This window comes from Thermothelomyces thermophilus, chromosome 1, assembly GCF_000226095.1.
Source record: "Thermothelomyces thermophilus ATCC 42464 chromosome 1, complete sequence".
In the NCBI taxonomy this organism is placed as follows: Eukaryota; Fungi; Ascomycota; class Sordariomycetes; order Sordariales; family Chaetomiaceae; genus Thermothelomyces; species Thermothelomyces thermophilus.
The window spans coordinates 5684523-5711400 of NC_016472.1; the positions used below are offsets into that span (position 1 = coordinate 5684523).

The window sequence follows — 26878 nt, forward strand, 5'->3', positions numbered from 1 at the left end:
ACGGAGCGCCTCTCAGTGTGTTTGGTTTGTAACTTAACTCGCCGGTAGATCTCTTTCTCTCTCGCTCTCGTCTGAGACCGGGTACCTAAGCTTACTTGTGACGGCCCAAACATAGGTAGCTGGCGAATCTGGGAATCAATCAAACGACTGTTCTGCCAACAAAATTTAATTAATAACTCTTTCGTTACCTGGATTTAATTAGAAAATATATTTGAAAAAAAAATAAATACCTTTTTTTTTCACATAGTCGTGCTACATATTGGAAGTAATAGTGCGAAAATCATGTGAGTATGCGAAGGAAGCATGTAATTAATAATTACAACAGTGATGATGGTGCATGGCCGTGCCGTAATACTCCCCGGATTGAGGTGGTTAGGTTTCATTAGCCGCCCCTGTTACCATATCCTTCTCTTGGCTGCCACTGCATTGGAAGGGAGGCCATCCAGATGCGGCCGATCCACCAATTCCTAGTTCAGACAGATCTACCCTCGAGTTAGAGAGCTACAGGCTCAAACTAGGTTGGCGATCGTCGTGGATTCAGGGGAGAAGCCCGGGGATGTTTACGGCCCGCGGCACGAAGAGATGAACCATTCTCAAGAGACATTTGGCTTCGTAATTCGAGACGGAAGACCAGTGTTACGTGCCGGTCAAGACGCATGTAATGTTCATCACATAGGATTTGATTTCCGGTTTGATTCCCGGTTTGATTCCCGGCCACAGAGGAACTTTTGTACTCTGGGCCCCCGTTTGGGCCGCTCCTTTCTCTGGCACTGAAATGCCCCGAACACTAATACTATGTTCCTAGACAATGAATTGCTTTGCAATGTTATAAAATTTGATATGCATCATTGAGGTGCTAAGTGGTGCACTAATTAATAATTACAGACACTTGCTTGTTCACACAACCGCGCTACTCTGGGGCGACAGGAATTCGCCTCTCTGGCCTTCTCTTCTTATAATATTTAATTATTTTATTCCTTGTTATTGCTTTTCTATTCTCTATTCTCTCATTTCGCTTCCTTCTTTTTTTGTCCTGCCTCTGCTTTCTTTCATTATCCATATTCACTTAATATAATCCGCATTCTCGTCGTCGTTAATAATTCCACTTCATGAAGGTTTTGTTCGCGGCCGTGATGGCCGCCTCTTTGGCATTCCTGCAGATCCGGGCGGCTAGGGAGGTCTTTGCTCACGTAATTGTGCGTTAGACAATCACATACATACAAGTTATATCATTCCCGTTGTATAATATCGCTGACACGGGCAGTCAGGTGGGCAACGTGCCCGAGTTCACGCTGGCCGACTGGGAGGAGGACATGCGGCTGGCGCAGGAGGCCAAGATCGACGGGTTCGCGCTCAACATTGCGGCCGAAGACCCGTCCATCGAGGCGTCGCTGGAGCTGGCGTTCGAGGCGGCCGGCGAGCGCGACGGCTTCTCGCTCTTCTTCTCGTTCGACTACCTGGCGCAGGGCCCGTGGCCGGCCGAGCGCGTGACGGAGCTGGTGAAAAAGTACGGCGCGAGCGAGTCCTACTTCAAGCCGGACGGCCGGCGCCCGTTCGTGTCCACTTTTGAGGGCCCCTCGAACGCGGACGACTGGCGGAACATCAAGGCGGCGGTCGACGTCTTCTTCGTGCCGGATTGGTCCTCCATTCCGGCAAAGGAGGCGGTCGCGGCGGCGGGGGGCGTGGCGGACGGGCTGTTCAGCTTCGACGCTTGGCCCGATGGGGCGGCCAACATGACGACCGAGGGCGACGATGCATTCCGGGCGGCGCTCGGCGACGACAAGGCGTACATGATGCCGGTGGCGCCCTGGTTCTACACCAACCTGCCCGGGTTTGGGGGCAAGAACTGGCTGTGGCGCGGTGACGGCCTGTGGGACGCGCGGTGGCGGCAGGTGGCCGAGGTGCGGCCAGATTTCGTCGAGATCCTGACGTGGAACGACTTTGGCGAGTCACACTACGTCGGCCCCGTGCGCGACAAGGAGCTGGGCCTGTTTGAGAGCGCCGACGCGCCCCTCAATTACGCCCGCGGCATGACCCACGACGGCTGGCGCCGGTTCCTGCCCTTCTACATCGACGTCTACAAGACGGGCAAGGTGCCCGACCGGGTCGGCGAGGAAGGGGTTATGGCCTACTACCGCACCGCACCGGCGCTGGCCTGCCCCGCCGGCGGCACGACGGGCAACAACAAGGCGCAGGGCCAGGCCGAGCTGCCGCCGGAGGAGCTGGTCGAGAACAGCGTCTTCTACGCGGCCCTGCTCGACTCGGACGACGGCGTCGCGGTCGAGGTGTCCATCGGCGGCAAGAAGCTGCCCGGGCGGTTCGGCACCGTGCCCGCCGCCGGGCCGGGGACGCCGGGCGTGTACACGGGCAGCGCGCCGTTCGGCGGCAACACGGGCGAGGTCGTCGTCACGGTGTCGAGGGACGGTAAGACGATCGCCACGGTCGAGGGCGGCAAGGACATCTCCAACGAGTGCGAGAACAATGTGCAGAACTGGAACGCTGTCGCTGTGTAGTCGGTCGGCAGTGGTGGCAAGTTGGGGGGAGAGAAGGTGAGAGTCGCCGGAGGGGACAGAGGAACTTAATACCTCTATGGTACGCATGGAAGACGTATTCGAAGCGGTATAAATTAGTGCACGCGGTACGTTGCCTTCTCCACCGTATGCATATTTTCCAGTAATGAGCGGGGGAAAATCGATACCTAGAGTGTAATTATGTAAATGATTCCGATTAGGGATTGCTGCTTTCAGATATTAATTATTCTCTCCTTGACAGCAGACTCAAAAAGGAAAACTCCTCGTTACTGCGCTGGCGTGATTCTGATCGATTGATCGATCAACAGGTCAATGAGAGCCCCCCTTGCATGTCGTCTGCAACGCAATTATCTGATGTGTTCTGGAGCCGGGCACCGCGCCGGAAGTGGGCCAAGATCGGCATCGGCATCGGGGCCGGAATGCTCAGAGATAGGGATGCTAAGCCCAGGACAAGTAAGAAAGAAGCAAAAAAAAAGAGGGAGGAGGAAAGGTAAAAATAAAATAACGAAAAAATGAATCAAAAAGTTGCTGCGATGTTTGGCATCAGTTTCTTTCCAAGGTGATTGTCGAGTTTCTGCATCTTCCCAAGACAGGTTCCGCCGTACGGCGAAGCGCACAACACATTCGCATCTGGAATCCCGGGAGACGGGCCGGGTCCCAACGGGGATGCCGCCTGCGACTGCAGCCGCAATTGGCTGGGCGATGAGTTTGGATGACGTCGGGATCATCGATATCCAACTGTCAACGCCAACGCGTTCCGGAGCAATTATTCCTGAGATGGCCTGGACGCTGACTTCAAGACGTAAGATCAAGGAATTCACAGACGTGCGATGCGATTTTAAGAGGAAGGAGGTGCCCTTTGTTTCGGTCTTCCCCATACAGACAGTTCTTCCTATCATACACCTGGAAGGCACAGAAACATGCACGCTTACGGAGTACACAGATACCGCACTAATCTCACCTCTCCTCATCTGTTGCTCCCCCTCCTCTCGCACGCCGACCATCAGGAAGACGAAGCAAGACAGCCAAAGAAAATCATAACAACAACAACAATAACGACAACACTTAGAAGAAAAAGAAAGAAAAAATATCCAAGATGAACACCGCGACAAGAGCCCTGCGACAGGCCGCCCGCCAGCGCTTCAGCACCCGCGCCCCCCACAAAACACCAACAGCAGTTCAGCAGCGACCCAGCAACATCACCGCCGCCATTTGCACCACCACCATCACCACCGCTTTCCACCCCCAGACACTGCGTCCTGCACTTCTTAATGCAGAAAGCAGCGTAAGAAGCATTCATACGTCGCGTAAGGACTGGGCGATCGACTGGCCGACGAGCCCGGAGCCTCGGTCGCACCCCAACCGGGACAACAAGCCGGCCACCGACGAGAATATCGGCAGGAAACGATTCGGCGATTTCAACGTGATAGGCAAGGTCTTTGTCGTCACGGGGGCTGCCCAAGGGCTGAGGCTGGCCATGGCCGAAGCGCTGGTCGAGGCGGGCGGCAAAGGTGCGTTCAGATTTTGGTCTTTTCCTCTCTCTTTCCCTTGACCTTTTGGAAAATTCAACTTGATCAATCGCACTTTGTTGTCATTGGCATATTATCAAAACTTGGAATAGTCTTCTCTTCTTCTCACGATTTTCCCCTCCCCGCTGACGTGAAATAAAAACAGTCTAATTATGCCCTGGACCGGTCCCCCGAGGCGGACGAGCAGTGGCAGGAGGCGATGGCGCCGGTGGAGCCCGAGTACGGGGGGGCGCTGCTGTACCGGCAGCAGGACGTATCGGACACTGAGCTGCTGGACCGGCTGATTGCCGATATCGCAGCCGAGAACGGGCGGCTGGACAGGGTCGTGGCGGCGGCCGGGATGCGGCAGGTGACGCCGGCACTCAACAAGGGCCTGCTCTTGCCCGTCTACAACTCGAGCAAGGCCGCCGTCATCCAGCTCACCCGCAACCTCGCCATGGAGTGGAGCCCCGTCCGCGAGGACGGCAGCGGCGGCATCCGCGTCAACTGCATCAGCCCGGGCCACATCCTGACCCCGATGGTGCGCAAGAACTTTGAGGAGGTCCCCGGCCTGCGCGAGACCCGGGAGGCCGAGAATATCATGGGTCACCTCGCCGAGACCACCGAGTTCAAAGGCGCCGTCCTCTTCCTCCTCAACAACGCCAGCAGCTTCTTGACCGGCAGCAATCTCGTCATCGACGGCGGCCACACCGCCTGGTAATAATCATTCACCTAGGTACGTACATTGGCCATGGCGTTGAATAGTGTTTTTTGTTCTTCGCTTCATGTTAATGCTTGAAAATATTTGTCGGTCCTATGTCATCTGATTTCTTTTCCATTTCCGGGCTACTAGTGCTGTATTCTGTACGGAGTATTGGTGTTGTACTAATTATTATCAATTATTACAAAAGCTCAAAATCGAAGGGATCGTCGAAATTAAAACGCGCCTCCTTGACGCCGGCGATTGCCCTCTGCACCCTCTTCTCCGTCTCCATGACCCTCGGGTCGGCTTTCAACAAGGCCTCCTCGTCTTGTTCGAGCCGCCGTCGGTGGTCGTACCACGCCCGACCGTACACGGCGGCGAGCCATCGATTAACCCTACCCTGAACGAGGGGCACAGGCTCCGGAGAGGACTTGTTCACGATTACCACGCCTTCTTCTTCTTTCATCCCTCCCTCATCTTCAGGAGGAGACTTCTTGGTCGGGGGCCGCAAGTCCCGGCCGCAGACCTCGTCCCCCGGAGCAAATGAGAAGGAGAGGAGCGGCAGCTCCCGGGCGGGTGACTCACCCTCGCGCTCGAGCACCATTGGGCTCAGCGGGTTGGGTGGCCGGACCGTCTCTGACAGCTCGTAGTCGGCAATGCCGGCGGCGCTGCCCCCGTTCGGCCGGTGATGCGTCACCCACTGGTCCTCAACGGGAACCCAGTCCCCTCCGACGGCCTTGACCAGCCTCCAGGGACCGTGGATCCGCATCAGGACCTCCTCCATCTCCTCCCCCTCCTCCGGCTGCCGCATCTCCTCCTCCTCTTCGTCATCTCCCTCCCCCTGCATCATACACCTCATCCTCCTTACCCTCTTCCTCCACCTGCTCGGTTTCAGCGCCTCCCTCCGGCTCCCGGACACAACCAGCGGGCCCTCCCGCTCGAGCGCGGCGGCTCTCCGGCACTCCTCAGCCACGTACCGGGCGTACGCCGCTGACCGGGTCTCGTCTGACGTGCCCCCACGGCCGAACTCGTTCTCGATTGCGCCCGCCCGCTGGATCAGGCCCGCCAGGTCCGGCGGCCGTGGCAGTGCCTGATTCCTGGCGGTGGTGGCGGCGGCGGCGGCGGCGACTACGGCTCCTTGGCTCCACCGCTCGACCTCCTCTGTCACCGCCCCGCCCAGCCCCTCCAGTGCTCGGTATCCGGGCCACTCGTCCTCCTCCCCACCCCGCCGCCGCATCTTGGCCACGGCTAGAAGCGCGCGGAGGCCCTTGTTGAACTTAGACAGGTCCGCGACCGGCACGTCGACATCCCCTGGGGAGTTGTTGCGCGGGTTCTCGGCGGCGGACAGGTCATCGTCGAAAGCGGCCTCGCCAAAGTCGCCCAGGTAAAAGTCGGGCAGCGGCAGGGCGGCAGCATCGTCACCTTTGTCGTCGTCGTGGTTGGCGGGGTTGGCCGAGGAGGCGGAGGGCCAGTGGATCCAGACGTTGCCCAGGTGGGCGTCGCGGTGGTAGAGCGGCCTCGGCCCAGCCGTGTAGAGGAACTGGAGGGTGCTCAGGACCTGCCGCGCCATGCGGCCTACGATGGCTGTCGGCGGCAGCGCGCCCTGCGTCACCCAATGCGTCCCCACCGACTGCCCGTTGCACAACTTCCAGTACGAGACCGAGTGGTACATGGCCCAGTCCCTCCCCGCGGCATTGCCGCCGGTGGACTCGATGTACTCGTGCCCGTAGCAGTCGACGATCCAGTGGTGCTGAAGAGGGGAAGGAGGGAGAGGAGCGTTGTTGACGATGAAGATGCGCCTGAGGGCGTCCAGCACCCGGATCTCGGTCGGCTTCTTGAGCGCCCCGGTCCGGTTGGCATCGGCGTGGTGGACCAGCCGCCGGGCGTTGACCTTGCGCACCAGGGCCTCGCCCGACTCGGCGTCCCGGACCAGCTGCGCCACCGATTCCACCCCGGCCCCGAGGTTGCGCACAAACAGCAGCCGCCGCCCCTCAAACGTGAACATGTACCCGTACAACCCTCCCCCTTCTTCGTCAGCGAGCGGCCCCAGGATGCTGGTATTCATCGCTTCCTGCACAAGAACACTTACCGTCTCCACGCCATCGGTCCTCGCCGGCGCCATGTTGGCTTCTGTCACAGCTAGCCAACTGATATCTCACTTGGTCGTCTAGACAAGCGGTAGCTTGTAATAATTACAACTGCTCCCTTACAGACGGCTTGGGAGGCTGGTGGTTGTTACCGGCGCTTCGAGTTCCGACAGCAGCATGTCGCGGTAAGTAAGCGACAAGTCTGGCTGTTTCTTGACTCGAGAGAAATGAAGCGTGATCCGGTGGTTTAAATATCGAGTCACCTCATTAAAGCTCGAGTACACTCAACCCCATCCTATATCTGCTGTTCACATTCCTTAATCATCCCAGAGGAAGACCCGAGGATTGTGCGCGATGAGAACATGCCAGGTGTGTTACTGGAGATAGTTTCTGGGTGTGGTGCATCGTGTTGTTGTTACGCAACTTAGGACACTGGAACATTACGAACAAAGATAAAGTCCTATGCCATTGGCAACCAAGGCCGATTGCTTTGTTTGGGATGTGTCTGGTTTCTCCCAATAGTTACTGTGTTCTCAAACAAAGGGCTCAGTTAGTTAATTAGACAACCTTGGTAGAAAATGTTGACGAAGTGCCGAGATTTGGCGAGGGCTGGGCCGAGGCCTTTCCGGTGGTGACTTGGGAGGTTTACATTGCGCGTTATAGTAAATACAGTAGTAGCCTTGGACGCAATCCACGCAGCTCTAGAAAGAGTCTGCCTTGTCGGTTAGCACGGTACGAGGAAAGAGCTATTATCACTGAGCTAGTAGCAAGATCAGACCACAGATTACTAATAGATTATTCCTTCATTGAGCAATCAAACCAGTTGAACTCTCCGTTTATCCTAGCCTCCGAGAAGAGAAAGGGGAGAGACGAGAGCTCTCGGCCAAGATCAGGCTGCAAACGTGGAGAAACTTCACCGAGATTTTGCCAACAAAGAGGGAAAAGAAAAGGCACGACATAATAATTAAGCCTACAAAAGACTGCCTTTAGCTCTAAACCCTCCACTGAAGACCGGGAGGAGGCAGTTAATTGAAGGTTAGGGGAACAGATTCTTACCCAAGTCATCCGAGGTTATTAATGGAACAGTAGAGGGGATCAACAGGGGAATATTTAATATGCAAAATTGATTACCTCGTAAGGTATCTACCTCTATGTGCGACTCTGTTTCTCAATCACGATTCAGTTACCAACATGGAACTGGCATAACAAAAAGAGATGTTCAGGCAGCTAATATATTGACCTCGGCAGACATGTTGGAGTGACCCGCGGCCCGGGAATGTCAGAGGGAGGGTCATCTCCAGCCTTCGACTTCCAAGCAAACCCGAGGCAAGCAGCAAAGCATCAGGGCGATTCTTACTATATGCTTGTCCATTGCTGAGAATTACCACACAGGGTTAAGAAAAACCTTGTGGCATGGCTGAGTCACGTATACCCAACCCTAGGTAATTAGAGCATCCATAACACTCGAGTATGAGCATGTCTTGAAGCTGGTGAGAGTCGGTGAAGTGATGCGCCAGCCGTTTGTAAACAAATTCCTTTACTTGACAATGTTGCCATATTTGGCAAGTGGCAGCATCCACACCACCTGCTCTGTACGGAATATTTAATGAGTAAGCACAGCGGGACATTGAAATACGAGCTTGTGCAAGGACCCCCACCCCTCCCGGCAACGTGGCTCGTCTACGCCGGGTTATTCCCAACCAAGCCACGATGCCATATATGGGCTGGGAGGCGGGAATTCGGACAATGGGAATCCGACCACGAGTGATGTTCACGATGGCTTCCAGAAGAAGCATGATCTGCTCGCGCTAGACTGTGTATGTAATTATGTATGTACACGAAAGGGGGCCACGGAATCCTACATAAATAACGCTTAAGTCGTTGCAAGCCCACCCGAGACTATGACATGAACCAGCGGCGGCCATCTCTCACTAATTACAGACAACGTTGGCTTTCCTTGGACTTGTTACTTAATTACACCACCAACCAGTTTGGTTTATCTGAACGCTGATTAATACCTGCATCAATCAAGTAACCACACACACCTTACGCGTAACGCACGAGAGACACACCTTGGACAACGACATGGTGCGAATCGCCATCCCCACGCTTGCCCTCGCGGCGACGACAGTGACCGCCCTGTCTAAGTCCAAGGGCTTCAACCTGGTCGCGCACGTCGCCGACCCGGGCAGCGATCTGAGCCCGTCGGTCGAGGGTCTGCTGCTGACGACGGCGCACACGGGGGCCGGGTTCAACGCGGCCGTCTTCGCCGACGCCGACGCCGGGTCCGAGCGCGTCTTCTACCAGAACGGCACCGCAGCGCGCCCGGGGGGGATGAGGAGCAAGAGCACCCTGCTCACCGACGGCGGCACCCCACCCTTCCCCTTCAGCATGCAGGTGCAGTCGGGCGGGGAGCCCCGTCGCATCGTCGACATCAGCGTCGGCCAGGGCACGAGCCACTACGTCGACGCGCGCGGGCGGCTCGTCAACGCCGAGGACGCGGGAAGACGGGGCTCCTGGCTCGCCTGCAACGCCGTCGTGCCCTACTACAACGAGACCTTCACCACGCTCCAGTACGCCTACGACTATCATCGTGGAGACTCCCCTGCGGGCCTCGAAGGCTGCGCCGCCATCGAGCTGGTCGCCCGCTGCGCCGAGCTGAACGACCTCCCCGACGACGCCTACTCGACTCACGAATTTGCCGTCGAGGTCAGGTGCGAGAAGTGAGCGGGAAGAGGAGGGGAAGAAGAAGAAGAAGGGAGTGGCGAACCCAAGAGTATCGACTCACACATTTTCAGGGCTCGAGCGCTTCAGAAAAAGCCAAAGATGTGCCACATAATGATGAATCGGGAGCAGATGCTGCGTTTGGTAAAATCCAACACAATGTCTTTGCGCATTTCGCAATTTTGGAGACCATCACATGTTCACCATGAGGACAAGGAGGCTGGTTGTAGAGATACCGCAACAAATGCGCATCGGAGCAGAAAAGGCGGGTGTGATGTTCATTGGTTTCATTGGCTATGAATTTTTGTTAGTTTAGACATATTTAATGTGCCATGTTCAGTTGTCGATTGGGGGTTGTCAACGTGATGCTTACCGCAGGAGGTTAGGTAGGTACAGTATCCATTCAAGAGTAATAAGGTACCTACGGATGTCCGATGTTAACTTCTGGAGGAGTTTTCATTTAACAGGTAGCGGATCCATTGAACATATTTCGGTACAGCAAGTTGCGCCAATCAACCGCCGAGGTATTGCGAAGTACGGAGTACGGAGGAATTGGTACTGCTATTATTATTAATGAGGCACGCGGAGGAGGCCCGGGAAGCATGGCAAAGTGCCCGAGGGTCCCCTGCCCTGCCAAGCCCCGGCCCCGCAGGCCCTCCCGACTTGGCGCCTCGCTAGCGCCGAATGTTGAACCGCTCGCGATGAGCGTTGCAGATCGCAAGTCCTGGAATAGGAAGGAGTTGAAAAAGGCCTGTTTGCCCTGCTGCCCTGCTCCCCTGCTGCCCCGCCCCCCCAAGTGTGTACCTTCCACTTTCGCAACAAGACAACACCTTCCCCAGCAGCGCGGAACGGGAACCGGGGAATTGGGTCGAAAACGCGTGCTCAAAAAGGAGCTCGGGTGCGCTTGTTGCTGTTTCGGTGAGTCTTCCTTTCCCTCCCTTCCCCTCTATCCTAGGACGCCTTTCACCTCCCCGGGGCTCGGCCGGATCTTTTGCCCTCAACTGCAGCATGCTTCGCGGAACGATCGCGGTGGGCGTGGCGTGCCTCGCGCAGCTCGTCGCGGGGCTCGACGGGCCGCTTTTTCGGACCTCCTTGACGCTCCGGGACTTTAGGGAACAGGTATGTGCAGATGCACAGTCAGAATAAATAAAACACGTGCACATAATAATTATCTCCGTCTTTGATTGTACCATTCAAATATCTAATACTTCTGTTGACACCACGCAGCTGGAACGGCGTCAGGCTAGAGACGGCGCCGCTCTGGAAGCCCGGAGCAGCGACCTGCAGGATCTGTACCCGGCGCACACCCTCCAGGTCCCTGTCGACCATTTCCACAATGACAGCCTCTACGAGCCGCACTCGTCCGAGACCTTCCCGCTGCGCTACTGGTTCGATGCCAGCCACTACAAGAAGGGCGGCCCCATCATCGTTCTGCAGAGTGGCGAGACGGACGGCGTCGGCCGCCTCCCTTTCCTCCAGAAGGGCATCGTCGCCCAGCTCGCCCGGGCCACTAACGGGCTCGGCGTCATTCTCGAGCATCGCTATTACGGCGAGAGTATCCCGACCCCCGACTTCAGCACCGAGAAGCTCCGCTTCTTGACCACGGACCAGGCCCTGGCCGACATGGCCTACTTTGCCCGGCACGTCGTCTTCAAGGGGTTGGAGCACCTGGACCTGACGTCCGCCAAGAACCCCTACATTGCCTACGGCGGCTCCTACGCCGGCGCCTTTGTGGCCTTTCTGCGGAAGCTCTATCCCGACGTCTACTGGGGCGCCATCTCCTCCTCGGGCGTCCCCGAGGCCATCTATGACTACTGGCAGTACTATGAGGCCGCGCGCATCTACGCGCCTCACGACTGCGTAGTGGCCACCCAGAAGCTGACCCACATCGTGGACAACATCCTCCTCGACAAGGCCGATACCGACTACGTCAGGCGTCTCAAGACCGGCTTCGGTCTCGGCGGCGTCACGCGCAACGACGACTTCGCCAACGCCATCTCGTGGGGCATCGGCGGCCTGCAGGGCCTGAACTGGGACCCGGCCCTGAACGACACCGGGTTCGGCGAATACTGCAACAACCTGACCGCCACCAAGCCGCTCTACCCGACCTCCCCCGCCCTCGAGCAAGAGGCCCGCGAGCTCGTCAAGGCCGGTGGGTACGGCAAGGAGGCCGACACCCTCACCACCCAGCTCCTCAATTACATGGGCTATGTCAACGCCACGACGGTCCAGACCTGCCACAAGGACAGCCAGGACGAGTGCTTCACCAACTACAACTCCACCTTCTACCAGCAAGACGACAAGACGCAGGACTGGCGCCTGTGGCCATACCAGTACTGTTTTGAGTGCGTTTCCCACTCCTCCTTTCCGTTTGTCTCGACCACTTATTCCCCCGTTATCGATCTACCATTGCTCCGAGCTCTCTCTTGCTGACTCACTTTCGCAGATGGGGCTACTTGCAGACCGGCTCGGGCGTGCCCGCCAACCAGCTCCCGCTCATCTCGCGCCTCATCGACCTCAACTTCACCTCGGTCGTTTGCCGCGAGGCCTTCAACATCACAACCCCATCGCAGGTCGAGCGCATCAACAAGCTTGGCGGCGTCAATATCAGCTATCCGCGCCTGGCCTTCGTCGACGGCGAGCGCGACCCCTGGCGGTACGCCTCGCCCCACCGCATCGGGCTGCCCGAACGCAAAAATACCATCAGCGAGCCTTTCATCCTTATCAAGGACGGCGTGCACCACTGGGACGAGAACGGGCTGTTCCCCAACGAGACCCGGCCGGGCCTGCCGCCCAAGCCGGTGGCCGATGCGCAGCGGGCGGAGGTCAAGTTTGTAAAGGCGTGGCTGAAGGAGTGGAAGGAGAAGGAGAAGTGTAGGGGCCGGAAATTCTGTTGGCCCTGAAGCGTGCTAACAGATACTAACCGAGCAGCAGATTCGTACGAGGGGGATGATCTCTGACGATTCTCCCAGATGGATGTGATCTAAGCGGCCAGGGGACCGAGCTAGGATACTTTTAATGAATATAATGAAGACATTTTCGCCTGTTGTTTTTCCTCGAGCAACAGACAATTGTTTGGGCTGGTGTAAACTCCGACAGAACTCAACCTCACATAGGGGTATCCTTTACCATTCTAACCGATCATCGCAAACAAGACGCACGTCGAACCGTTCCTCTCCCTTCCAGACCTTCCTTCCCGAGTTGCACTTGGCCACGGCCGCCCTCATATCCACCACCATGCCTGGAGGGCCGCTGCCAAATACGCGCGTCGGACCGTGTGCCACACCACCGACGAAGTCGACCACGACGGCGGCCACATCCGGTCGGTGGCCAGTTCTGCTCGCCGCGGAGGGGCCGCCCTGCGTCGACTCGACGTCGTCGTCCGACTCTGTCCGGCCTTTCTCGTCCGCGATCTTGACCTTTTCCTCCTTGGAGGAGGAGGAGGAGGAGGAGGAGGACGACGAGTGCTCGGAAAGCGGCTCGGCCGTGACAAAGGTGCGGATGCGCAGGTGGTGGGCGGCGCCCAGCCGGCGCAGCTCCTCCATCTCGGGCTGCACCCATTCGAGATCCAGCGCCCTCTTGACGGCCCAGACGAGCTCCATCTTGCGCCCGGGCGCCGGCCTGCCCCTGACCAGGCGCAGCAGGACCGGCAGCACGTAGGTGATGCCGGTGCCGCCGGCGATGCAGAGCACGTTGACGTCCCGCGTCAGGCCTCCAATCACGTCCGCCCCGTACGGGCCCTGCATGATGACGGGCGTCGTCGTCATCGCCGCAGACGGGCCCCCCGCGGCCGCCTTGTCGGCCAGGAGGCGGGCGATCTTTTTCGTCTCGCCGCCCTTGGCCCGGAAGATGTACGAATGCCTGACCTTGCCCCCCGCGCCCGCGGCGGGGAGCGACAGCGGCGTGAACGGGTGGCTCTGCCAGATGCTGCCCTCGGCGAAGCAGAGGAAGAAGTGCTGCCCCACGCTCCAGGGCTTCTGCGCGTGCTCGAAGTCGAGCCTGACGATGTCCCCGTGCTCGGCGTCCCTCCACATTTTCGCGCGGGCCTCGACGCTCCGGAACCCCCACCACCCCCCACTGCCGCTGCGGCCACCGTTCTCGGGGGAGGGGGAGGAGGAGGAGGAGGCCCAGTAGCCGTAATGCAGCATCCAGGTCCGCACCAGCCGGGCCCCGCGGTCCAGCCCCCACAGGACCAGCCCGGGCACCAGGAAGCACTGCAGCTGCTTCCAGTGGCCGATGAGGGCGCCGATGTAGACGGCGGCCAGCACGTAGTGCGCCTTGCGGAAGAACTCGTAGCCCGTCACGCGGCGGACGACGACCTGCCAGGAGAGGACCCAGAGCAGGACGAGCAGGACGAGGGCGACGAGGCCCCAGACGGCGTACGTCTGCGCCACCCACTCGTTCCACACCTCGGGCTGGGGCCGGTACAGGCGGGCCTCGACCAGGGCCCAGCCGAGCGTGTGCAGGACCGACTGGGCGAGGACGAGATAGCCGGTCCAGCGGTGGAGGAAGAGGAAGGAGGTGTACGGCAGGCCCGTCAGCAGGCCCAGCAGCGACTCGCGCGACGCCAGCAGCACCGACAGCGGCGTCAGCGCGTACGCCAGCACCCCGACCCGGTCCGCCCACGGGCCCAGCGACGTGCGCGTGTTGCTCAGCCCCGCCCGCCCGGCCACCGGCGTCACCCACCGAGCGTACGCGATCCCCACGAACGTCCACACCGCCAGGTACCCCGCCAGCACGGCCAGCACCAGCAGCTGCAGCCGCGTGGTCGCGCCGAAGAGGATGCGCACCGGCGCCGTCGGCAGGAGGTGCCGCCGCCCGGTGGCCGCCACGGCCCGCCAGAGACGGGCGAGGGCGGGTCGGCGGGGGTGGGTTTGGGGGTAGGGGTAGGGGTTGGGCGGGTTGGATGCTGATGCTGATGCTGATGCTGATGCTGATGCTGATGGTGACGACGACGGTTGAGATTCGGGGTCCGTTTCGAGTGATGGTGGTTGCTGCTGCTGCTGCTGCTGCTGCTGCTGCTCCGCCCCTTTTTGTTGGGCGCGCGAGAGCTGCTCGGCGATGAGGTCGTCCTCGGGCCCGCGAGCGGGGAAGAGGCGGCGGCAGACGGCCCAGACCAGCAGGATGCCGCCGATGGTTAGCCAAAAGATGCCCGTGTAGATCATGCCGCGGTCGTGGGCCGCGTAGACCACGTCCAGGTAGGCGCACGAGCCCGGGTCATTGGTGCATGGGATCGCCCGGTCCGCGTACCCCCAGTGCGGCTCGAGGGTCTCGGCCGCGGAGAGGTTCTGGATGTGCCGGGGAGTGAGCGCCATGGCTGCGGCGGCTCGTCCCGATCGGGTTGTTTCAGTTGGTGCTGGCCTGGGAGAAGAATGATGGTATAACAATTAGACGCCCAAGGCTACTACTGTTGCTGCTGTTGCTTAGAATAATACTTTCTGGTCGCCGAGCTGGCAGCTCATCCGGACTCGGAACGAGTCAGGTTGCCCCGGATCGAACGAGACACCAAGGACAATGACAGCCGGCTCGATGTCGATCTCGCGGGACTGGGCCGTGTGGTGATGACGGTTGTAGTGGTGGTAGTGGGGGGCCCCCAGGGACGGACATGTCTTTATGAAGTCGATATATCCGTACTACTGACACGTATTGTAGCTCAGGCTCAGGCCAAGCGGCTCCCTTGCCGAGATTCGGGAGGTGCCCTCCGAACGGCGTTCAGCCGAGTGTTTGGTAATGGTGGAGCATCCCCGATCCCTGGGATGAGCAGGTTTCTGCAGCACTACGCGAACGTTACCTAATTATTTTGGAGGAAGAATTTACTGCCTATTCAACCAGGTTGGTAGTTAATTAATTAACCGACTGCGCATACAGAGAGTAGTATACAGAGCACCTTCTGACTAGAAGAGGAGGGAAAAAAAAGAAGGGAAACACACCATTCTGCGGGAATGAGTCGTCCGTGGCGAACTCTTGCCACGGAGCGGTGGAGAGAAGACGAGTTCTTCGCCGTCATGTTTGCCCTGTTGTTGCTGGAAGAGTTTGAGCATCTTTGAGCATGTTTTTTTGCATCAGTAGGGTGGACCCGATGGGCCGAGCCCGAGTTGCCCAGGCCGTAGTGCTCCCAATTGGCGATTGCTTGGACGTGGTTGGTGGTTGGTGCCTGTGGTTCGCTGCTCTGCCCCGCGACTGCCCTACGGGTGCTTGGTGCCGCCTTGGCGGCGGGCCACAAGAGCGGTGATGGATCTAGCGCGATCCATTTCGGGCGACTTCTCCGAACGTGCTCGCCAGGCTTGGTTGCGCAAGTTTACAACAGTGCCTGAGAGTTGAAACAAACAACCCCGGAAGGCGCCGCGAGTCGTCAGACTAAAAAGATGGAACGTGTGGGCTGGATTGAGATAGCGAGCGAGAACGCAAGATCCAATCTTTGGTTTGTAAACTGCTTCCTTTAAAAAGACGGCACAAGCCCGCACAACTAATAGAGGGCATATTTGCACTCTACACTGCTCCCGAACTACTAATTACTCAGCACGAGCAACTCGAATCAGGTCCCGCGCTGAAGAGGACACTGCTCGCCAACCTCAATTCACAACAACTCGTGCAGTGGCTCGATCCCTCGTGGACAGACCAACCACACGTCCCGACCACCCCAGCTGCAGCGCAATATATACCACGTTTCCCGTGTCGGCATCCGCATATATCGCCTACCCTCCAGATTTTTGGTACCGTGCCGTGCCATCCGCTGTCCGGGAAAGAAGGAGCCTTCCCAGAACACGACCTCATCTCCATCCTCTGCTCTTTCTCCTGCGCACCAAGAGACCAAGCCGGCAGTATTCCTCCCGAGGGATAGTACATACGTTGGAGAACAAGTAACTGCTCGGGAGATTTCTCGAGCCCGAAAAGGAATCAATTAATTAAAAATGGATCACGGCAACCATGGCGGCAGCTCTGGCCCAGCATGCAAGATCTCGGTATGCCATTTCCCTTTCTTTTTCTACTTGCGATCCCACCATCTCAGCTTTTCATAATAATTACTTCCTTGCCTGTAACCTTATATTCCATGTTCATCAATTAATTAATACCCCACAAAGCCAACCGACCCTGGACCTTCCCCCTCCCGACAACCCCAATTACCACCACCACCGCTTCCCAATCGTTAACTTGTAGCGTAATTAATAAGCCACAAACCTCGTGACGCTCGAGACTGACAAAAACAAACAACAGATGCTCTGGAACTGGTACACGGTCGACGCGTGCTTCCTGACGTCGTCGTGGCACATCACCAGCCGGGGAGCCTTCGCGGCGACCTGCATCGGAGTGGTGCTGATGGTGGTGCTGCTCGAGGCCCTGCGCCGGCTGGCCCGCGAGTACGACGAGCACATCCAGCGCGAGTTTGCCGCCCGCGTCGCCCTGATCACGGCCGGGGCCGGTATTGACGCCGGCCCGGCGACGGCGGGGACGGCGGGGACGGCGACGGCAGGTGGTGCGAACGCGGGTCAGACGGGGAGGGGCGTCGTCGAGCCGGCGCTGCTGATGGAGGCGCCGCAGACGGTGGTGACGTTCCGGGCGTCGCCGCTGCAACAGCTGGTGCGGGCGCTGCTCCACACGGCCACCTTTGGGCTCGCCTACATCATCATGCTGCTGGCCATGTACTATAACGGGTACGTCATCATCAGCATTCTGATCGGTGCCTTGCTGGGCAAGTTCCTGTGCGACTGGATGACCCGCGCGGTCGTGATTGGAGGCGGTGTCGCCGGCGGCGATGGCGGCGCGGGCAAGAGGACGAATGGCGGTGCCACCATCGACGAGCCTACCGTTTGCTGCGGGTGAGACATAATAAGGCTACACGACAAGTAATAATGTTTGATACCCCAGTATTTCAAATAATTAAACCCACATCACGTCAATCGACCCCTCCCCCCCCCCACCCACCGACTTCTACAAAGGAGGTCCTAATTACAGACTACAGCCCCTCGCCGTGTCCAGGTCAACCGCCTGTAACGGACTCCATCACCGCCGCCGCCCTGGCAATGTCGTCGGCCAGCGAGACGCTGGTCTTGTACGACCTGGGCGGCCCCTCCTTGGCGTCCCGGTGGTCCCGGTTCCACTCGACGACCTCCTGCGTCATGCCCTCGAGCGTCGTCAGCACCCCAGTGTACCCGAGCCCTCCCTGGGCGACCGGGCGGCCGGCCGCGTCGTTGGACGCCACCAGGTGGGTGCAGATGCTGAAGATGCCCGGCTGGAGGTGCTTCACGTTGCCGGGGAGCCGTGGCAGGACCCGGCGCAGGGCGGGCCACCGGGCGAGCGCGAGCGTGTACCACTCGATGGGGTACGACAGTAGGATCATGAGCACCGGCTGGAGGGGCAGCACGCGGAACCGGGTGACGGAGAGGGTCCGCAGGAGGCGGTACAGGTCGCCATAGCGGATGGGCGGGTTCGGGTCCGTGACGACAAAGGGCCGCCCGGCCTGCGGGCGCGACTCGGACCCGGTCGCGGCGAGGATCGCTTCGAAGTCGAGGTGCGCGATGGCCACGTTGATGCCGTGGACAAAGTTCTGGACGATGTGCGAAGTCCACCTGCCGCAGGGACGACGACTGGGTCAGTGAATGACACAGGAATTCGAACATATATAGATATATATGTCATATATTCCGGTCGAAGGATAAAAAAAAAGAAGGAGAAGGAGAAACGAGGGGCGAGGGGATTATTAGTACGTGGGATAGAGTCTCCATGCCAGGGCGCCGCCGACGGTGTTGTCGGTAGGGTTGCCGTAGACTCCGTTGGCGGGCCGGATGCACCCGGTCCGCAAGGCGGCCGAATTGGCCGCACACACGGTCCGCTCCGCCTCGGCCTTGGACGCCGGGTAGTTGGCGTAGAAGGCGGCGTGCTCGCGCAGGGGCTCGAAGAAGTCCCTCTCGTCCTGCACCTGCCAGTAGCCCCGGGGCGGGGAGGCCCGGGTCGACCACAGCCGCCAGGGCGGGACCCAGAGCTCGACGGGGCGGATGCTGATGCTGGCCGACGTGGTGGACACGAGCACGTCGGCGCCCGCCCGCCGCGCCGCCTCCACCACGTTGCGGGTGCCCCGGACGTTGACGGCCTCGCAGAAGCCCGAGAGGAGCCGGGACCGGTCCGACGGCACGATGACGGCCGCGGTGTGGAACACGGTCAGGGGCAGGCCCGCGACCGACGGGTGCCACGGCTTCGAGAAGGCCTTCGCCGTCGCCTCGGCCGAGGAGATGTCGGTCCGGACAAAGTCGACGCGCGTCGCCGGGCCCCGGAGCATGTCGGCGCGGTCGGGCGCCCGAAAGTCGACGACGCGGATGCTCTCGGGCGGTTGGCCCCGTTCGAGAAGCTGCAGGACGATGAAGCCGCCCACGAGACCTGGTACGATACAAAATCCGAATTCAACGTGTTAGAAGCGGCGGGGGAAAGCAGTGATTAATTATTATTTCAACGAAAACTCCGAGCTTGCCCGCCGTTTGACCGCCGTTTGACCGCCGTGATGCCGCGGGCCGGCGCGCCCACCCCCGGCATGATATAGTTGGCGTCGACTCGCAATGTAATTAGGCATCGGGCAGAGAGCACGGGAAGGGGACCCACCGGAACCGCCAGTGACGATATATCGTCTCTCGAGCTTGGGAGGGATGCGGGCGGCGTAGGATTTAGTCGTCACGGGGTGCGCCTCGAGCCTCGCGTACGTGTCTCGCAGCAGTTTGTCCGTCCATCTGGTCGGCGCCGCCTTCTTGACCTCGTCGGGCGTGCTCAGAAACAGCTGGTTGAGGCGGACCAAGTATAGAGCGACGAGGACGGCAACCGCGACGGCGATGGCCACGGCCGGGTCCGGGTCCGGTCCCGTGCCGCGCTGATCCAGCATTTTGGCAGAGACCGACCGGCCCGTGTAATTATTATGTACGGATCCGTAATTAGCAGACAATGACAAAACAGTCTCGGTCCCGGTGGAGCTCGTTTTATTTAATTACACTGGTAGATATCGGCTTGTCAATTGATTAATTATGGGGTTGTTGGTCAAACGGCTCCTGGGATGTATTCTTTGTTGAAAAGACTTGGATGCGAGAAATCTCGGCAGACTACCTCCGTACTCTACGAAGTAATACGGACGTAACTTGACTGCGTCACTTAACAGTCCTACGGAATAGTGGGTTGCGTATTCGCGCTCGCCAACCAATGGGGTTGAGCCGGATGACTCGGATCAGTCTTTGCCCCTGGCTGTGTTGCCCAGTGTTCCTGACCCTAGACTTTTAACCATTCTATGTCGTGCCCGCCAACCACTCGTGAAGAGCGGGGAAACGTAGGGCCAAAGTAATATTCTGTAGGATAATTAGTACCCTGGTAATAGTCTTGGACTTTGCGGTACGCGGGAGAACTTGGGTACACTCAGTTCTCAGTTAAGCCGGAGAGAACATGTAATTACTCATGAGCATATTAGGTGCATGGCGCTTCGTGCCTCGCGCGTATCATCGATTAATTAGGTTGTTTAAGGCCAAGAACCATAGGGGTGTGCAATATCCGGATGCAACGTATAACTAGGCGCAGAATGTTATACGGGCATAATTATTACCGGCAGTGAAGTCCCTTGCATACCATTAGCTCCGTTAGCTCAGGGGGCTAGCTCAAGCCTCGATGCGTAATTATATGATTATGTCAAAGAAGAGTTTGGAGGTCATATGAATCACGCGGTCCAGGGGATCAAACCGCGACTGCGCACCTGTAAGGAGGAAACACGGCGAACGTCGAAGCCCCTGAGGACCTGAGGCTCCTCCTGCCCCGAACTCCACCTTCCTCCTCGCTGGAGTGGGAACTGCCTGAGCGTCGTTAAGGCTCTCTCGAGCCTCTCCGCGCCCACTCTCCGACCTCTCTCGCAGCTCGGACCAGCCTGAAGGTTGTTCTGAGGCAGCCCGGCTTGCCCTCGCCCCGCCGGCCCTTTTCTCGCCCCTCAGACAGTGTCATGCTCGGCTCGGCAAGACACACAACCGCCCTCTCCAGCGGCTAGCACTGGCCGAAGAAGCCGTCTTGCAGAACCGCCCTGGTGCGTCTCCCCTGCACCGCGCCGAGACTAAAGAGCGAATGATTTCGGATGGTTTTGAACAAACAAACGAACCCATTAGGTAGGTAGTTTCGGTAGGAGCCTGTTGAATGCCAGGTCAACATTTCGGCTTGAGCTTGATCAGGTTGTGCAGAGCGAGGGGGGACAAATTCGGTCTTAGATTGCCATGGTTAATTACCCGTCAGAGACCGGCAATGAGTCAACCTAGGTCCCTACCTACCTTTAGGTTAGATAAGGTACCTATACATAATGTTCCGCACACCTAAAGATTCAACACAGTCACCTTATTCTAAGTTTTTGGAATCCATGTATAGTAGTCTCGAGAGTTCCGCACTTATTGACTCGACCTTGTAGATGGCTGTCCCGGAAACACTTCCGGGTGGCGCGCAATGGAGGTAACGCCAAGCCAAGACCTACCAGGGCGCGTCATCTTCACGCAACCTGCCATCCGATTGGATGACCTCAAACTCGAATACAACAATCTCCGAGTCATTCCAGACACCAACTAGCACTGCTAATACTGGACACCTTGCCATCTTCCAGCAAACCGACCCTGACCATCGAACTGGAGCAAGCCAGAGAGGTACCCAAGCAAGGTAGTCTTTCTCCCACACATCTCTCAGTAATTACCACTTAAATAATATGTGCCACAAAGCGTCGTGCAGTACTTGCAGTAGGTGCCCCAATAAATACCAATACCTTTAACGAACCTACCTACTCACTCACCCACCTTAGACAAAGCTACATGGTTTGGCTGCGGCCAACATGTGCCCAAGGTCATGGACCGCATCCCTAAGGAGGAATGGTGCACGTGCGAGCCGCGAGTGGACAAAAACGGCCAGCAGTATCCTCCTCCCGGTTCGGCGCTCTCGGCGTGTGTGGTATGCTGATCAAGGCCTCGCTTTCGGGCTGGCGACTCTTATTACTGGAGGTAGGTAATAGATAGGAAATTGATTGCTCGTTTGATTACTCCTGTGATTGACGGTTATTAGCTGATTTTTTTTTCATTTTTTTCGGAGTCTGGAAATGAGGTGCGAGGGATGACACCAGGTCCAGGTCTGTCTTGTAACCTCTTCGCAGAGCGGACTGAGCCGAAAGGAAGAAGGGTGACGGCGGAGACGGGTGGAGAGCATGATCAAGGACTGACTAATTAGATACAGAAATGAATCGTGAATTTCAAACGTGAACAGGCGAAGAAGATGGTCTAATAATTACACAGAATTCTGCTCTTCCAGGCCTCCTCGTTAAGTAATTAACGACTAGTTTAGCAATTAATTACGAATAGATACCTACCAGGCCTGTAACTAGCAATATCGCGGTACCTGTGAAAGACAGCTCTATCACAACAAGCCACCTGACCTAGGTAAGTTACCTTAACATCTATTAAGCTTTGACAGGAAGTTGCCGAGCACCAGGCAGAGAGTACATGTTTTGCTTGAGCTTGGTCTCTCTTATTAATGCTCTTGCCACCATGAGCACCCCAAGACTTGGTCGATGGTTAGTCTAGCCGCCGGATCCGGTCTTGTCATTCCAGATATCATTTCTAATGCAGCCTCACCAAGCTCCTTCCCCCATACCTCGAATCTCAGCTCGGGTTGGTTCCTTACCGCAACCTCAGCTATTGCTGACGCTTTTCTCAGAGTATTGTGCTTGCAACTATCGACCAGCTTGAGAAGCCCGTCGTTAACAAGCCCAAAGTACGTGAAGTGTCGAGTCAGAATGTCTTCGTACGGCGCAATGCCAAGCTCCGCTAGCTCTGCCAACACCTTCTTGTCCTCTAAAAGCAGGAGGTCCCCACCCCCAAGAGCGTATATACACTAATATATCCAAGTCTAGCTTAGCATGAAGTCGAGACATCGGTTGTTAATTATATAGCGTATATTCTTGACTTACCACCAGTCCATACGAGAATACGTCGGATGCTTTTGTCATACCACTTCCGGTTTGTCCTTCTGGGCTTCGCCACATGAAATTCCCTAGGGCAACGCCTGTCCGAAGTGGTGTTGCTCCTACCTGCTTGTAAGCGATGCCAAAATCGCCCAAGACCGCATCGGTGACTGTTTTGTTCCCGTCCTCGTCACAGGTCCAATTGACGAAGATGTTGTCAGGTTTTACATCTACCGCAAACATGAATGATCAATAGCGGGTCTTCACACCAGTTTCTTTTCGAGTCGCGGAGGGCATACCGAGATGGAGCCAGTCTTTGGCGTGGAACTCCTGGATTGCCTCGCCTACGCACCGTAGGATCTTCTTTAGCTCCGTCGGAGGAAAGTCGGGATCGGCCCGCATCAAGCCAAGTAGAGTGTCTCTGAAGTAGGGGTAAACGACAATACGATCCTGCGCGTTGAAGTCAATGGGCATCCGAAGCCGACGGGAGCCCGTAAACTCGTCTGCGAGGCGCCGGGACAGATCGAAGATCGACTTCGACTCTTGCTTGAAAACGACAGCCTCATTTCCGCGCCTGAGAGAAAATTAGAAATACGATAAAGCGACGTGATGAGGGGTTCGGTGCTAGAGACGTACGTGGCTTTGAAGATGGTAGGGCTGCCGTTCTCATTTTTGTGGAGTGTTTCGCCTTGCACATACTGGCTACCGGATGCGCCCAAAATTGTGGATGTCATTCTGAGACTTGCGCTGTGGGAAAGCCGACGAACGGGCCGGGCAAGGTGTCTGAACATCGATGCAGAAACGAATTGAATGAGCTAACTACTAGATAGGCTAATGGGAAAGCACAATGGAGATATGTCGACATGAAAAGGAATGAACGATCGGGACGCTATGACTTGAATGCGGCACCTATCAAGGGCCACGTGAAATGATTAGGTACCTAGACCCACAAAAGCACGTACTGAGCCCGCCACACCAACCCCCCCCCCAAAAAAAACCAACCTACCACTACTTCCATCCTGAACACGGATGCGAAATGTGGAAATTGCCGTGTGTTGGCAGATGCATAGGCCATGTTGTCTCGCTTCTCACTCGGAGGCAGGAAGGATGTGCATGACCTCGACGCGCTCGCCCTTGTCGTCATTGGCCTGAGCGGTGAAGTGAGTACGCTCGTCTGCTGGGCTCTTGTGGTCGGTTTCCCTAGTATCAAAGTACCAAGTCAAAACTTGTTGGCCGTCTGTGGATACAGGGGGATCGACTCACGCCATGATGATCTCCGTGACGTCGGGGGGAATATAGGCCTTGTTCTCCACGGCTTTGACGAACTTCTCCGCAACGTCCGAGGAGAGGTAAGAACGGTTCCACGCGTCGGTCTGCGTTGCGTACTTGAGAGCGATTGTCCGACCATCACGAGTGATATGCTTGATGAGGGAGGAGGATTTGATGGTAAGAGTCATCTTGGAGGCTGGAGGGAACGAAGAATGATGACTAGCTCCGACGAATATTTGGTTGCTGTGTAGAAATGGCGGCAACATGCGAAGGGCAGCCTGGAACTCGAGGCGGTCGGAGGGCTAACATAATGCAGGCTGGCAGGCAGCAACTCATCCCACAATGCTGGGCCTTTGTTGGTTCTGTGGGCGTGGAAGGAGTGGTGCAAGTTGGTATTACCTAATTAGTGGTGCTGCACCTCAGCTCACGTATCACAGATGACTATTACAGTTAGTTCAATATCCGATACACACTTGGCAGACTATATGGCCGAATGGGTGGTTATATATCTATATATCTAGGACACATTATATAGGTAGCATTATATAGGTTATATTAGAATACATACTTAGGTATAATTACTAGAAGTAGTAATTATAGCATTATTATAGGCCTGGGCTCTACCTAGGCTAATCGATACTAGGCTTTGCCTAGTAACAGACTAGACCTATAAGCGTTTATAGGGAATTTATAGGGCGTTTGTAGGGCGCGTGCTTAGGGCCTAGTTAGGCCCTAACTTAGAACCTAACTAGGCCCTAATTAGAGTATATATATATCTATTATATAAGAAGTAAACTCCCCTTATAACTCTTACACTTATACTTCCCTTTTTCCTTCCCTAAGATAGTTAAATAAAACATTATATACTTATCTATAATAGTTATAAAGCTAATATATCATAAGCTATTAATTATATATAACTAAGTTAATAGTATTGTTAATATAAATTAAATCTATCTTATAGGCTTATTAGGTTTAAAGGATGGGATTTCTATAAAGGAACTAGATTATCTAGCCTTTTCTAATTATTATATAGCTAGCTCCTTATACCTAGAGTATTTAACTAGTAAACTCCCTAATTTATATTTAGGCTAGTAGAATACCTAGAGTAACTTAGATTAATACCTATTAGATAAGCTATTCTTCTTATATATAACTAAGTATCTAGAGCGATTTAGCACTAGTTAAATAGGTTTAGTAGCTATATAGTTAGTTCTAATAGTAGCTTATAGAATACTAAACTCTTTAGCAATAGATCAAATTAAACTATTACTATTCTGGTATTTAGTAAGTATATCCTATAAATCCTACTAGGTATATTCCATTTTGACTATTCAATATACTAACGAAGTTTGAAGTGGTAGAGTTATAAATTGAAGAAGCTGTGGTTAATTAAAGTGGTTGGGTTGAAGAAGCGGTGTGGCATGTGTATGTGGCCCAAATGGGGGGTGGCCGGGGTCCCGACTTAGCCAAGGGCGCTACAAGGGAACCTGCTCGGATTCGACAATACGCCGCCGACCTTGGGTACTATATGACGCTCAGCATGAATACAAAGTGCCTCGGGTCCGCGCTCTGGAGTATCTTTTGGCAACCCGACATCGAAGCCAATCTAGTTAGTCCCTGGCTCTCCTCCATCTCCCACGTCCTAAAGCCCATCCTAGAATCCCGTAATATAGGCCAGCTCGCCAAGGTCTTTGCATGCCGCCGACCTCGGATTGCCTCGTGGTGGCTAGGCATCTTTCTCCTTGGCGACTTCACCATTCTCGACTAGATCGCCCGCTATCTGGAAACGCTCGAGGCGCGTTGGGGTTTTGGTTCCATGTCCCTTCCCGACAGCACCGTGGCGGCCTGGACGGGCTCCCCTCAGTCGTTCCTCGACGACGAGTCGCCGAGCCCGTATACGCATCCGGACGAACCTGTTTCGAGGTCCGACGTGCTACGACACCGCTACAATTTTCGCCTCCAGGACGACTCCTCCCGGGCTTTGGCTTGGCGCCCGTTTGGGCATGTCGCCAGGGAATTGGTTGAGCCGGATCTCTGGCCCTGGCTGGAACGCGGACACGTGAGAGAATACGTCCACTGGGTCTGGTGGGTCAAGACGAGTAAGGGTTTGGTTCGGGACGTCCAGCTCGGCTTCCGCAAAGATACGGGGAGATTTGTTCCCAACGTGCCGGACCACTTGGGAACCCTCCGTGGCCGCGGACGGATATCCGCGAACGAGATGATCAGGCTTGGGCCGTCGCGGGACTCAACCCTCCGCATGCTGAATTTCTGTATGTAAGACGTCAGAGGCGGTCGTGATACCTGCCTCCTGGGCGTGTCGGCGACGGCATCCCACCCTTGGCTCAAGTACTGGGCAGGCCTGGGGTGACACTGCGCACCTCTTATTAGATGTTATAACGTGGCGGGCAAAACGGTGGAGCAGCAATCAGCAAACTACCTATACCAAGGTAGGCCAAAGAGAAAACATGAACTTGAAAGAATGTCTAATTATCCAATCTCCCATCTTGAACCAAAAGAGGGCGACTAATTAGCCAAGCGAATGTGTGCCCGTCCAACTCTCCTACACCATACCCAACTATAGGTAATTACCCTTTGCCTAGCATTGGACGAGCAATGTATCCAGGTGGATAATACGCCGACCACTGATCGCTGCCTGGGCCGACCCTCTTCTTTAAGGCTTAGAGCCAACACTCGTCATGGCAAGCCCATCCAACCATCAACAGTTGTTGGGTGAGCCATCTGCAGGTGGTAGCAGAGATAGGCTTGCTGCAAATCGCTTCCCCAAGGCCCCCCCATCAGGCATCCCCAGGCAGCTCGGCTCAGTTGAGCCTCGACACGAACTGTGGCCGCCCGGTTCGCATCCGGTTATCATTTGGGATGCCATCACGCCCCCAATGGAGCTGCTCTTTCGCAACCGCCCACGACGTCAGGGCTCGATGCCCACCTGTGTGTACATCGAGCCGAGATTCGGCTTCCCGGGCGTTGTCCCTGGAGCAAGCGAAGCAAAACAATTGCATGTTTGGCCTTTGTGCACAAGCGCCGGAAAATTCCAGGTTCTGCGTGTACGTCAGGTAGTAAAAGTCCCCGTTCTGTGGTTGCCTACCCCTCCT

General features: G+C 56.5%; 12 protein-coding genes across 12 annotated transcripts; 7 read left to right on the forward strand and 5 right to left on the reverse strand.

The window, feature by feature from the left end:
* Positions 1 to 1133: 1133 nt before the first annotated feature.
* Positions 1134 to 2513, forward strand: MYCTH_2123382 (glycoside hydrolase family 71 protein; the record flags this gene model as incomplete). The annotated part of the gene is made up of 2 exons (XM_003659682.1): positions 1134 to 1196; positions 1269 to 2513. The coding sequence occupies 2 exons, from the start codon at positions 1134 to 1136 to the stop codon at positions 2511 to 2513; spliced, it is 1308 nt and encodes a 435-aa protein (XP_003659730.1).
* A 1688-nt stretch (positions 2514 to 4201) lies between these two features.
* MYCTH_2297117 (uncharacterized protein) lies at positions 4202 to 4775 on the forward strand. Its single transcript, XM_003659683.1, has one exon. It carries the CDS (start codon positions 4260 to 4262, stop codon positions 4758 to 4760), a length of 501 nt encoding a protein of 166 aa, XP_003659731.1. The 5' UTR covers positions 4202 to 4259; the 3' UTR covers positions 4761 to 4775.
* Positions 4776 to 6090: 1315 nt separating this feature from the next.
* Positions 6091 to 6606, reverse strand: MYCTH_2042961 (uncharacterized protein; the record flags this gene model as incomplete). The annotated part of the gene is made up of 1 exon (XM_003659684.1): positions 6091 to 6606. A coding segment is annotated over one exon (516 nt), but the record flags the coding sequence as incomplete, so codon positions are not given.
* Positions 6607 to 8743: 2137 nt separating this feature from the next.
* MYCTH_2297118 (uncharacterized protein) lies at positions 8744 to 9906 on the forward strand. Its single transcript, XM_003659685.1, has one exon. It carries the CDS (start codon positions 8915 to 8917, stop codon positions 9554 to 9556), a length of 642 nt encoding a protein of 213 aa, XP_003659733.1. The 5' UTR covers positions 8744 to 8914; the 3' UTR covers positions 9557 to 9906.
* Positions 9907 to 10353: 447 nt separating this feature from the next.
* MYCTH_2297119 (uncharacterized protein) lies at positions 10354 to 12567 on the forward strand. The gene is made up of 3 exons (XM_003659686.1): positions 10354 to 10672; positions 10781 to 11898; positions 12000 to 12567. The coding sequence occupies exons 1-3, from the start codon at positions 10562 to 10564 to the stop codon at positions 12454 to 12456; spliced, it is 1686 nt and encodes a 561-aa protein (XP_003659734.1). The 5' UTR covers positions 10354 to 10561; the 3' UTR covers positions 12457 to 12567.
* MYCTH_2297121 (uncharacterized protein) lies at positions 12568 to 15132 on the reverse strand. Its single transcript, XM_003659687.1, has 2 exons — positions 14989 to 15132; positions 12568 to 14909 (listed from the first exon to the last, which is right to left on the reverse strand). Exon 2 carries the CDS (start codon positions 14866 to 14868, stop codon positions 12679 to 12681), a length of 2190 nt encoding a protein of 729 aa, XP_003659735.1. The 5' UTR covers positions 14869 to 14909; positions 14989 to 15132; the 3' UTR covers positions 12568 to 12678.
* Positions 15133 to 16464: 1332 nt separating this feature from the next.
* Positions 16465 to 17374, forward strand: MYCTH_44065 (copper-transporter-like protein; the record flags this gene model as incomplete). Its single annotated transcript, XM_003659688.1, has 2 exons — positions 16465 to 16515; positions 16769 to 17374. The coding sequence occupies 2 exons, from the start codon at positions 16465 to 16467 to the stop codon at positions 17372 to 17374; spliced, it is 657 nt and encodes a 218-aa protein (XP_003659736.1).
* A 157-nt stretch (positions 17375 to 17531) lies between these two features.
* On the reverse strand, positions 17532 to 19418 carry MYCTH_106346 (uncharacterized protein; the record flags this gene model as incomplete). Its single annotated transcript, XM_003659689.1, has 3 exons — positions 17532 to 18138; positions 18259 to 18925; positions 19145 to 19418. The coding sequence occupies 3 exons, from the start codon at positions 19416 to 19418 to the stop codon at positions 17532 to 17534; spliced, it is 1548 nt and encodes a 515-aa protein (XP_003659737.1).
* A 1833-nt stretch (positions 19419 to 21251) lies between these two features.
* Positions 21252 to 21499, forward strand: MYCTH_44996 (uncharacterized protein; the record flags this gene model as incomplete). Its single annotated transcript, XM_003659690.1, has 2 exons — positions 21252 to 21282; positions 21345 to 21499. 2 exons carry the CDS (start codon positions 21252 to 21254, stop codon positions 21497 to 21499), a joined length of 186 nt encoding a protein of 61 aa, XP_003659738.1.
* A 430-nt stretch (positions 21500 to 21929) lies between these two features.
* On the reverse strand, positions 21930 to 23387 carry MYCTH_2297125 (uncharacterized protein). Its single transcript, XM_003659691.1, has 4 exons — positions 23133 to 23387; positions 22796 to 23070; positions 22503 to 22726; positions 21930 to 22426 (listed from the first exon to the last, which is right to left on the reverse strand). Exons 1-4 carry the CDS (start codon positions 23228 to 23230, stop codon positions 22064 to 22066), a joined length of 960 nt encoding a protein of 319 aa, XP_003659739.1. The 5' UTR covers positions 23231 to 23387; the 3' UTR covers positions 21930 to 22063.
* MYCTH_2297126 (uncharacterized protein) lies at positions 23350 to 24189 on the reverse strand. The gene is made up of 2 exons (XM_003659692.1): positions 23760 to 24189; positions 23350 to 23696 (listed from the first exon to the last, which is right to left on the reverse strand). Exons 1-2 carry the CDS (start codon positions 23951 to 23953, stop codon positions 23585 to 23587), a joined length of 306 nt encoding a protein of 101 aa, XP_003659740.1. The 5' UTR covers positions 23954 to 24189; the 3' UTR covers positions 23350 to 23584.
* A 1395-nt stretch (positions 24190 to 25584) lies between these two features.
* Positions 25585 to 26046, forward strand: MYCTH_2123392 (uncharacterized protein; the record flags this gene model as incomplete). The annotated part of the gene is made up of 1 exon (XM_003659693.1): positions 25585 to 26046. The coding sequence occupies one exon, from the start codon at positions 25585 to 25587 to the stop codon at positions 26044 to 26046; it is 462 nt and encodes a 153-aa protein (XP_003659741.1).
* Between the last annotated feature and the right edge of the window lie 832 nt (positions 26047 to 26878).

Bases quoted from the DNA above. Each gene is read 5' to 3' on its own strand.
- MYCTH_2297117 (XM_003659683.1), top strand. From the start codon at position 4,260: ATGGCGCCGGTGGAGCCCGAGTACGGGGGGGCGCTGCTGTACCGGCAG.
- MYCTH_2297118 (XM_003659685.1), top strand. From the start codon at position 8,915: ATGGTGCGAATCGCCATCCCCACGCTTGCCCTCGCGGCGACGACAGTG.
- MYCTH_2297119 (XM_003659686.1), top strand. From the start codon at position 10,562: ATGCTTCGCGGAACGATCGCGGTGGGCGTGGCGTGCCTCGCGCAGCTC. The intron at 10,673-10,780 runs GTATGTGCAGAT...GACACCACGCAG, and splicing joins TCCGGGACTTTAGGGAACAG to CTGGAACGGCGTCAGGCTAG. The intron at 11,899-11,999 runs GTGCGTTTCCCA...TCACTTTCGCAG, and splicing joins CCATACCAGTACTGTTTTGA to ATGGGGCTACTTGCAGACCG.
- MYCTH_2297121 (XM_003659687.1), bottom strand. From the start codon at position 14,868: ATGGCGCTCACTCCCCGGCACATCCAGAACCTCTCCGCGGCCGAGACC.
- MYCTH_2297125 (XM_003659691.1), bottom strand. From the start codon at position 23,230: ATGACATCCACAATTTTGGGCGCATCCGGTAGCCAGTATGTGCAAGGC. The intron at 23,071-23,132 runs GTACGTCTCTAG...ATTTTCTCTCAG, and splicing joins CCTACCATCTTCAAAGCCAC to GCGCGGAAATGAGGCTGTCG. The intron at 22,427-22,502 runs GTAAGTCAAGAA...TGGATATATTAG, and splicing joins TATTCTCGTATGGACTGGTG to TGTATATACGCTCTTGGGGG.
- MYCTH_2297126 (XM_003659692.1), bottom strand. From the start codon at position 23,953: ATGACTCTTACCATCAAATCCTCCTCCCTCATCAAGCATATCACTCGT. The intron at 23,697-23,759 runs GTGAGTCGATCC...CTTTGATACTAG, and splicing joins GTCACGGAGATCATCATGGC to GGAAACCGACCACAAGAGCC.